The 10,982-nt window shown below is 44.2% G+C and overlaps 1 protein-coding gene across 1 annotated transcript; it reads right to left on the reverse strand.

The window, feature by feature from the left end:
• Positions 1–787: 787 nt before the first annotated feature.
• Positions 788–9,648, reverse strand: LOC123492683 (epididymis-specific alpha-mannosidase-like). Its single transcript, XM_045225462.1, has 14 exons — positions 9,637–9,648; positions 7,703–7,942; positions 7,383–7,581; positions 6,958–7,148; positions 6,579–6,762; positions 6,137–6,273; positions 5,566–5,834; positions 5,157–5,348; positions 3,035–3,278; positions 2,676–2,786; positions 2,405–2,597; positions 1,608–1,864; positions 1,292–1,421; positions 788–1,038 (listed from the first exon to the last, which is right to left on the reverse strand). The coding sequence occupies exons 1-14, from the start codon at positions 9,646–9,648 to the stop codon at positions 947–949; spliced, it is 2,451 nt and encodes an 816-aa protein (XP_045081397.1). The 3' UTR covers positions 788–946.
• Between the last annotated feature and the right edge of the window lie 1,334 nt (positions 9,649–10,982).

Genomic DNA, 10,982 nt, shown 5'->3' on the forward strand with positions numbered 1-10,982 from the left:
GACTGCCCAAGAGTAAACCACATTATCACTCATAAGCAATTTGGCAGTACGCCCAGAACATTGCTTGGGGAACTAGGAGTGCCACAATAGCTCAGTTTCAAGGTAAGAAGCCTGGTGTGGTATCAGTCAGTCTCATGCAGGAACCAACCATGCTTATAGGACCTGTTTGTGTCCCAGTATAAAGGGACTGAAAGGGAACCTCCACTTTAGAGTTTCATCGGGCTTGTATTGAGTTTGTGAACCTCTCAGTGCATTAATAAAGATTGCTTCATTTACTTTGACTTTGAGTCCTCAGTGGTGAATTTTCACGACATCTGTGTCAACGGTTCTGAACAGAAACTCTGGATGAGTTTTGGATTGAACTTTCAGATCGATCACTGGATGCTCTTGATGTGAATGTTGCATTTTAGAGCCACTGGAAAGGAAAATTCAAGTGCAGCTATAGACTGATGTCACCCTACGGAAACTTCTTCTTCTCTAAGGTGAACAACAAGAAGTGGCCGTGTGGTCTAGGGTGGACTGTAAGCGCTGCGCTCACTTGCAAACAGGAAGAACATTTCTCACCAACACCCTTCAGATAAACAGTCTTACCGCTAGTCAAACAGTGAGAGACCCTCATCTCTACTGGGTTAGGTTATCAGATGCCTTGAGAGGTCAATAATGACCTTCTCCTGTCCAAGGCCTTAAAACGGAAGCACTTCAACTGAGGCAAAGAATTAAACAGACACAAAATGAGTGACTCCCTATTTTAGATTATACTCAATTTTATACAGAAAAATTAGTCCGGCACTTCAAGATAATCCACATCCTGGTCATACAATGTCACATGTGTTACATTAGAGAATGTACATCACAGAATGTTTAATCCCATGTTCTACATGTCAAAAGGCCTCTCTTTAGATTAGTTATCCATCTTCACAGAAGACTGAAGGGGAACTGGAACTTTCTACTTGAAGTAAATGAAGAAGGTCCTGATTTCTTTGGGTGATATGGTCACATTGAAATCACCTCTCACACCAATACTTGACCTCTTGACCCCTGAAACAGACAAACAAATCAAAAACACTCGGACGTAGACAAAACAAAGAATTGTAAACGCAAAAGATGGTTCAGATTTCATAGGTGGTTAAAATCTCAAAACACTATAGCCTAATCAATTGAGAACTAAATTGACAGCTCCTGAATCTCAAAAGGTACACTGATAGTTACTTCTCTTATATCTTTTAACTTTGATAAAAGGTATTTATTCAGATGCGATATTTCCCTCCACCAAAGTTGAACTGAAGCTTACCAAGCCTCTCACCTCTCCCTGGGTCTTCTGAAGTCTTCCACTTCCACCTCTGGAGGTCGGAGATATCCCAGGTTCCTGTGAGAGAGCGCTCCTCCACCGCTCCCACTTCTCCCATGCCCCGCAGCACTTCCTGTTTACACAGGAAATTGATTTTCAAAACAAACAGTGTAAATGGAGTAGTGACCACCAAATGTCAATCTATTTTTTCACTTAGTTTTGCATTTAGTACACACAAATAACTCTTATTTGACCTCAATATGATCGCAGTGTATATAGAGGTGTCATATTCATCTCATCCAGCTGTGTTTTCTGTTACCTTCATGTTAATTGTAGCCGGCTGAGAGAGAACCGGGTCTTCCCCCTTCTCATACAGATGCATGATCCTCAGTAGGACCCGATCGTAGTCCGGCTGTGTGGATCCAGGGGTACCTGTCTCTATGTTGTGGAGGTGCAGGGTGTGGTTGGAGCTGTAGACCCAGCCCGGGACACTGAATGTCAGCAGGTGGAGGTTGTCAGGCAGGACCACGGGGCGAAGCGGAGATCTGGTCCGAGGCTCCTTCCTCCAGGCCTTCTCTAGAGGGAGAGGTGGAATGGCAGTGCAGTGTAGGTATGAGACCATACATTGTGACAATGCATAGTATAGGTGAGCAAAAACGTGGTCGACTCCATTTGGGAACGTCTCAATTGTGTATTTGTTTTTAGAATGGATTACACTTTATGGATTTCTAGGGAAAGTTTTAGTGGAAAGTAGCTGTGCGTGCTTTAAGCAGGTTGGTATTTACGGTCATGAATCTTGCCCTGGTAGGCAGCTCTGCAGAGTGGTCACAAACTGGCACAGCCATAAAGTCATACAATCTGATTTTAAACATAACCCTAGCCTTAACCTTAACCATACTGCTAACCCTAATATCGAATTCTAATCTTAAATTAAGATCAAAAAGCACATTTTGTTTTCATGAATGTTTACGATATAGGCAATTTTGACTTTGCAGCTGGACCATCTAGCGGAAAATCGCTCAGTTCTGCCTCCAGGACAAGATTCATGACATTAAAGGTCAACCTGCGAGCCTAGCCAGAGTAGTTAAATAGGAGAGCTATAAGGAGTGGACTCACGTGGCCTGTCGATGGGCATGACCACAGGTCTATGCTGCAGCTCTATCGCCTCCCTCTGGTAGAGAGAGGAGTTAGCAGTCAGGGAGCTCAGTGTCATCCACAGGACAGGCCTCACCACCGAGCTGTCGTTCAGGGTCAGGTTATAACCCAGGTTCCACTCCTGGTTGTTCCACAGACGTCGGTGGAGCATCACCTGGGACAAATACAGGGGGTTGTTTGTGTGTGTGTGTGTGTGTGTGTGTGTGTGTCTCATACCTAAACACACACTCACCTCCAGCTCTCCCTCCCTCTGGCTGGAGGCACCATGAGCTCTCTCACTGAGGAGGAACAGTCTGCTAGAGTCATCTTCAATGTAGGCCGTTCGAACCATGGGGTAATAGTTCTGCAGTACACAGACACAGGAAGAAACACAAGCAATTGTCACAAAGTCCTGAACTGTAACCCAGGCCTGATTCACCAAAGGGAAAGCTGAGGAGACCAACCACCCAAACTCCCTGAGTAGGAAAACATCTTGAGGTGAACCAGGCTCATAAAGTGTAGGCCATCTTCCTCTGGCTGGCAAGGTACTGTGGAAGTTCAGAGTACATTTAACCATCAACACCAAACAGTCCTTAAATACAACCCACTCACTCTGGCAACATTATTATGGACGAACGTCCTGGAAGGCCTCTTCATCATCTGGTACCCATTGTCGTCAGTGAACAGAGTCCTGTTGTTCTTCAGGCTGGTCCTGGTCCTGAGGACAGCCTCGGTGTTGACCACCAGGGGGCCCAGCGAGTAGCTCTGCTCCAGCCTGAAACACAGCCTGCCCCTGGGGAAACCCTGTGGGACTCTGGTGGTGACCGAGTAGGTGTAGTCCTCATCCGCTTCCTCCCTGCGGACAGAACTCACTGTTAATGTGAGCCACCGAACATTAGACATGCACCTTACTAAGATGTAGCCTTGAGTGAGTGAGTGAGTGAGTGAGTGAGTGAGTGAGTGAGTGAGTGAGTGAGTGAGTGAGTGAGTGAGTGAGTGAGTGAGTGAGTGAGTGAGTGAGTGAGTGAGTGAGTGGATAGAGGGAGGATAAAATAGATACAGTGAGGGAAAAAAGTATTTGATCCCCTACTGATTTTGTAAGTTTGCCCACTGACAAAGAAATGATCAGTCTATAAATTTAATGGTAGGTTTATTTGAACAGTGAGAGACAGAATAACAACAAAAAAATCCAGAAAAACGCATGTCAAAAATGTTATAAATGTATTTGCATTTTAATGAGGGAAATAAGTATTTGACCCCTCTGCAAAACATGACTTAGTACTTGGTGGCAAAACCCTTGTTGGCAATCACAGAGGTCAGACGTTTCTTGTAGTTGGCCACCAGGATTGCACACATCTCAGGAGGGATTTTGTCCCACTCCTCTTTGCAGATCTTCTCCAAGTCATTAAGGTTGAGGCTGACGTTTGGCAACTCGAACCTTCAGCTCCCTCCATAGATTTTCTATGGGATTAAAGGTCTGGAGACTGGCTAGGCCACTCCAGGACCTTAATGTGCTTCTTCTTGAGCCACTCCTTTGTTGCCTTGGCCGTGTGTTTTGGGTCATTGTCATGCTGGAATACCCATCCACGACCCATTTTCAATGCCCTGGCTGAGGGAAGGAGGTTCTCACCCAAGATTTGACGGTACATGGCCCCGTCCATCGTCCCTTTGATGCGGTGAAGTTGTACTGTCCCCTTAGCAGAAAAACACCCCCAAAGCATAATGTTTCCACCTCCATGTTTGACGGTGGGGATGGTGTTCTTGGGGTCATAGGCAGCATTCCTCCTCCTCCAAACACGGCGAGTTGAGTTGATGCCAAAGAGCTCCATTTTGGTCTCATCTGACCACAACACTTTCACCCAGTTCTCCTCTGAATCATTCAGATGTTCATTGGCAAACTTCAGACGGGCATGTATATATGCTTTTTTGAGCAGGGGGACCTTGCGGGCGCTGCAGGATTTCAGTCCTTCACGGCGTAGTGTGTTACCAATTGTTTTCTTGGTGACTATGGTCCCAGCTGCCTTGAGATCATTGACAAGATCCTCCCGTGTAGTTCTGGGCTGATTCCTCACCATTCTCATGATCATTGCAACTCCACGAGGTGAGATCTTGCATGGAGCCCCAGGCCAAGGGAGATTGACAGTTCTTTTGTGTTTCTTCCATTTGCGAATAATCGCACCAACTGTTGTCACCTTCTCACCAAGCTGCTTGGCGATGGTCTTGTAGCCCATTCCAGCCTTGTGTAGGTCTACAATCTTGTCCTTGACATCCTTGGAGAGCTCTTTGGTCTTGGCCATGGTGGAGAGTTTGGAATCTGATTGATTGATTGCTTCTGTGGACAGGTGTCTTTTATACAGGTAACAAACTGAGATTAGGAGCACTCCCTTTAAGAGTGTGCTCCTAATCTCAGCTTGTTACCTGTATAAAAAGACACCTGGGAGCCAGAAATCTTTCTGATTGAGAGGGGGTCAAATACTTATTTCTCTCATTAAAATGCAAATAAATTTATAACATTTTTGACATGCGTTTTTCTGGATTTTGTTGTTGTTATTCTGTCTCTCACTGTTCAAATAAACCTCCCATTAAAATTATAGACTGATCATTTCTTTGTCAGTGGGCAAACGTACAAAATCAGCAGGGGATCAAATACTTTTTTTCCCCTCACTGTAGCAGCTAGGGAAGGAGGGTACATGGAAACCAAAGACTGTCAGAAAGGAGTTGTTGACATTCCCACCTGTAGAAGTACTGTCTGATCTCAGTGATGATCTTCCCAGGGACAATCTCCATCTTGACGGCCTTGTATGCCCTCACTGCAGAGCCGTTAGCACTGAAGATGTAGTTATCAGAGATGGGCCCTGCGCTGACATTCCCATTGACCTGGTACTCCCAGAAATCCTGACTCATTCTCACCGTTCTCTTCTCATGCCTGTCAGGGTCACAGAAAGTTCACAGGGGGCATTGTTGACGTAACGCCTGGGCTGCGTTCAATAGGAAAACGTTGTGGAACGTTCAGTAAAATAAAACATGCTTCTCTGACATGTAGAAGAAATCACGTCAGCTCTATTAACTACATTTCTATCTGCAACGTTCCACAACGTTCGCCTGTTTAATGTGACCCTGATGTGAATGTTGAATATAACTACCTGTCGGTGATGCTATGCAGTAGGTTAGTATCCTGGTCCAACATGATCTTATAACATTCATTCAGAACCGGTAAGAGTCTCCTTTCTGTCTTCAACCACTGTGAAACATTTCGTCTATTGAACGACACGACCCAGGCACGGTGGGTCACGAGGCCCTCTTCACCCGGCTTCTCTGAGAACTTGATGAGGTACTTCCTGTGTTGGAGACCCCCAAGGTCCACCACGATGAACAGGTCATAGGTCTTGTTGGAGTCAGCTGAACTCTGGGTCTGTTGGGAGCAGAGAGATGCGGGCCGTGTTCATTGGACACGAAACAGAAGAAAACAGACAAACAGGGAGGGAATACCTGGACTTGTCCAATAAGAAACATTCATTTTCATCTTCCGTTGCAAACTGTTTTTCGCTGCATGCCCAATGAACACAATCATGATTAGCTGAAAACTGGGTTTGTTTAGAAGGTATGTCGTCAATGGAACTGCAGATATACACATGGCTTTTATGTTATATAAGGGCGACTCATTGTCCTACAACATGTTTAGCTGGATAAATCAACCATGTATTTCCACACTACCTGCGCAGGCACGGCCTGTCCTTGGTCGTCAAACACCGTTGCCATGGGGAAGGTTACCGTGACGTTGATGATGGTGGTGGTGTTCCATGCCAGGGGGTTGTATACAATGATGTGCTGTTCCTGGTCCTGATGGGAGCCTGCAATTACACTTATTATCAAATCATCATTGATTTATATAAAAAAAATACCCATGTTGTAGTTGATGAAGATAGTTATAAGATTATGCCTTGGACCAAGCGGAGCCTTGGGCCTTGTCAGAATACATCCTTTTGTACCCCCTTCCTTGATGTGTAATCACTGATCTGTAGTGTGCGATTGGATAAGTGAAAACACGCTTCCCATCCTACTACTTTAACACATCCACTCCTCTGAGATCATGTCAAAGGAAGGAAGGATGCATTTTTCAATTATTAATGATTCTTTTTCAAATACATGACTTTACCCTTGCTCTGAGAGTCTTGTCTATAGAAGGCTTCAGAGTTGCTAGCGGTGCCCAGGGCCTGGGGTAGGAGGAAGAGGGCAGCCAGGAGTTCCTCTACTCCCATCATAGCCTGGGTCAGGTGCTCTATGTACATGTCAGCCACCTTGGGAGACTCTGTCCCTGTGATCCCGTCATGGTGCTGCACCTGGAGATAAAACAGAGGGATAATAAGATGAAAACAGTACTTATCTATTTCAAATAATTCATTTTGTGGGTCTTTTATTTCTAAATGTGTGTGTCAGAAATGGGATATGAGAATGTTTAATCACTGGGTTACAATGATAGGTACTATTAATACACAATGAATCACAATCAATCAGTGAGTATTTTGATCAGGCACCTCAGAGACAGCCCAGCGGAGGGCCTTCAGTTTCTTCAGGGCCTCTTCTTTAGGGACCGGTCCATCTGGGTAGCTGACCCGGTACCGGGTGAATAGAGTCTCTGCAGCATGCAAATGCGAACTAGCTCTCCTGGCTATCCCCTTCAGAACATTCCGGGAGGCATAGAACCCAGTCCATGCCTGGAAAGGTTCTGGAGAGACAAAAGGTTCCTTTTTAGAACTCCAAGAACCAGATTGGAATTATGTGAGAAAAGCATTTTTCGGCCCTTGGCTTCATAGCAGTTTTTACTCCTACATGTTTTGAGTGTGCCAACTCTTGGTCATTGGAACCATTGATATATACATTTTATTATACAAGTTTAATTCATATTCCATTTATATGTTTGAAACATATAATAGATAAGAACATTTATCGAAAAACCCACCAGTGGAGTAAGGAAGGAAGTCCTCACTTCCCCTCATATCCCACGTGAGATTTGATTGGTGGACAGCCTGGAAGTACTCGCTGAGAGTGGCGTACTGGACTGTCACTCCAAACTCCTTGCTGTTCTGGTTGATGTATTCCACTAAGGGATCCATGTTGTCAAACTGCACAGATGAGTTGTAGAACTGCTTGTCACAACCCTATGGAGTGAAATAACAGGAGAAACATATATTGGTAAATGGTGAAGTTACTAGAAATAACACTAATAAACGACTTTCCTGATCGCTGTATAGCTATGGCTGCGGCTCTATGTTGACTCACCCAGGGCCAGAGGACATGGTTTGTCCTGAACCACGCTGCCCTCTGCTGGATGTTCTGCACCATGGTCTTGGCATAGGAGTACAGCGTCTCTTTGGTGACAGGCAGGCTCATGTTGGGGTAGATGCCATTTTTAGGGGGGTCAGGGAACAGGGCCACGCCATTCCAATAGAAACCAGAGCTGAGAGAGAACAACTGATTAATTTCACTGAGACAAACATGTGCTTGTAATCTATTAAGAGCCTATGGTGATAGGCAAAATTGATCAAATTGAGATTTTTGGTGATCTATAGCCGTGGTCAAAAGTTTTGAGAATGACACAAGTATTGGTCTTCAAAGTTTGCTGCTTCAGTGTTTTTAGATATTTTTGTCAGATGTTACTATGGTATACTGAAGTATAATTACAAGCATTCCATAAGTGTCAAAGGCTTTTATTGACAATTACATTACGTTTATGCAAAGAGTCAGTGTTGACCCTTCTTTTTCAAGATCTCTGCAATCCACCCTGGCATGCTGTCAATTAACTTCTGGGCCACATCCTGACTGATGGCAGCCCATTCTTGCATAATCAATGCTGAGTTTGTCAGAATCTGTGGGTTTTTGTTTGTCCACCTGCCTCTTGAGGATTGACCTCAAGTTCTCAATGGGATTAAGGTCTGGGGAGTTTCCTGGCCATGGACCCAAAATGTCGATGTTTTGTTCCCCGAGCCACTTAGTTATCACTTTTGCCTTATCATGCTGGAAAAGGCATTGTTCGTCACCAAACTGTTCTTGGATGGTTGGGAGAAGTTGATCTCTGAGGATGTGTTGGTACCATTATTTATTCATGGCTGTGTTCTTAGGCAAAATTGTGAGTGAGCCCACTCCCTTGGCTGAGAAGCAACCCCACACATGAATGGTCTCAGGATGCTTTACTGTTGGCATGACACAGGACTGATGGTAGCGCGCACCTTGTCTTCTCCGGACAAGCTTTTTTCCGGTTGCCCCAAACAATCGGAAAGGGGATTCATCAGAGAAAATGACTTTACCCCAGCAGTCCAATCCCTGTACCTTTTGCAGAATATCAGTCTGTCCCTGATGTTTTTCCTGGAGAGAAGTGGCTTCCTCGCTGCCCTTCTTGACACCAGGCCATCCTCCAAAAGTATTTGCCTCACTGTGCGTGCAGATGCACTCACACCTGCCTGCTGCCATTCCTGAGCAAGCTCTGCACTGGTGGTGCCCCGATCCCACAGCTGAATCAACTTTAGGAGACGGTCCTGGCGCTTGCTGGACTTTCTTGGGCGCCCTGAAGCCTTCTTCACAACAATTGAACCTCTCTCCTTGAAGTTCTTGATGATCCGATAAATGGTTGATTTAGGTGCAATCTTACTAGCAGCAATATCCTTGCCTGTGAAGCCCTTTTTGTGCAAAGCAATGATGATGGCACGTGTTTCCTTTCAGGTAACCATGGTTAACAGAGGAAGAACAATGATTTCAAGCACCACCCTCCTTTTAAAGATTCCAGTCTGTTATTCTAACTCAATCAGCATGACAGAGTGATCTCCAGCCTTGTCCTCGTCAACACTCTCACCTGTGTTAACGAGAGAATCACTGACATGATGTCAGCTGGTCCTTTTGTGGCAGGGCTGAAATGCAGTGGAAAGGTTTTTTGGGGATTAAGTTCATTTTCATGGCAGAGGGACTTTGCAATTAATTGCAATTCATCTGATCACTTCATAACATTCTGGAGTATATGCAAATTGCCATCATAAAAACTGAGGCAGCAGACTTTGTGAAAATATATATTTGTGTCATTCTCAAAACGTTTGACCACGACTGTACTCTACAAACCAATTTGGAGTCTTAATTCAATATCAGCCTGTAGGGGTAATTGTAAGAGAGTAGGATATGCTAGGAGAGTTATGACATGGAAAATGGTGAGAGGGGAAAGGATATACAGTGAGCTCCATAATTCACTGGACAGTGACCATTCTTTTGTTATTTTGGTTCTGTAATTACAGGCCTCTCTCATCCTTTTAAGTGGGAGAACTTGCACAATTGGTGGCTGACTAAATACTTTTTTTCCCCCACTGTATATCTGGTCTCCTATAGCACTGTTTCCTGGAAATGCTGCTCTCTTTTCTGTTAATCATTTATGATCCCCGCATAGTGACGCTTTCTTCAAAAGACAACCTGTGTGTCTGTGTGCATCGCAAAATCAAAACATTTTCAGTCTTCTACATCTAACATCAATCCCCTGAATTAAACATGTTGGTTCAATATTTAAAACACAACTTCTTATATTAGATGAATCTGTGATGATAACAAGTAAACATGTACACAGGAAAGCAAAGATCTTGCCAGACGGCATAAGCAATGAGAACGTTTTGCTGTACCTAACATCTCTGGCTTGGTAGGAGTGCAGCCATGGTTACAAACTGTTGTTTGTTCTTATAAGATGTGAGTAGGTGTGTCTGCTTACTTTGTAACTGCAGGACCTAGTGACTCATTGGGGCAAGTTGTAGGATAATATATTAATATATACATATAATATATTAAGCGTTTACGACTACTGTGAGCATGATATAATTTGTTAGCCGTGACTGCAACTGATAAGAGTGTCGGCTATACAGCTCTAAATAGCTGAAATGTAAATTTGAGTGTCCCCTTTCCTGATCTGTTCGTCAAATAATTTCACAATTTGTATGTGTCTGTGTCATTTTGTAGGGCAACCACATTTACTGTTAATGTAAATACTGTTCAGTTTCTTGTTTCTGTTCATCCTGTAGTCTCCATCAGACGAGGGGCCATGGTTACTTCCTGAGGTAACAGCATATATCGCCACCACTGTCTGCTCTGTTTCCATTTCCTGTCATTGACGAAAGAGAGTGCCCCCAGATAGCATAATTTCCAATGGTGACAGAACACCAGTCAAATTGAGAATCTGATTGCTGCATCTCTGGACTGTATGATTTCTGCCTGATGCTCAATTATTGGGTATTTTTTCAATTCTACTGTATTTTCATTTGCAGTCATTATTATTGTCAAAACACACTCTTTTACTTGCTTTCTCTTGTCGGGCACATGCACACATTCACAGGCACAGTCTGTTTCTTGTGAACACTGGCTTTTGCATAGGTCTATACCACATACTGTAAAATACATACAGAAATGACTGACACATAATAAGCCATTTTAGCAGACGCTTTTATCCAAAGCGACGTACAGTCATGCGTGCATACATTTTTGTGTATGGGTGGTCCCGGGGATCGAACCCACTACCTTGGCGTTACAAGCGCCGTGC

The sequence above is a fragment of the Coregonus clupeaformis genome, chromosome 15 (genome assembly GCF_020615455.1).
Source record: "Coregonus clupeaformis isolate EN_2021a chromosome 15, ASM2061545v1, whole genome shotgun sequence".
NCBI lineage: Eukaryota > Metazoa > Chordata > Actinopteri > Salmoniformes > Salmonidae > Coregonus > Coregonus clupeaformis.

Bases quoted from the DNA above. Each gene is read 5' to 3' on its own strand.
- LOC123492683 (XM_045225462.1), bottom strand. The intron at 6,763-6,957 runs GTGCCTGATCAA...TTTTATCTCCAG, and splicing joins TCCGCTGGGCTGTCTCTGAG to GTGCAGCACCATGACGGGAT. The intron at 2,787-3,034 runs GTGAGTGGGTTG...TGTGTACTGCAG, and splicing joins TCCATAATAATGTTGCCAGA to AACTATTACCCCATGGTTCG.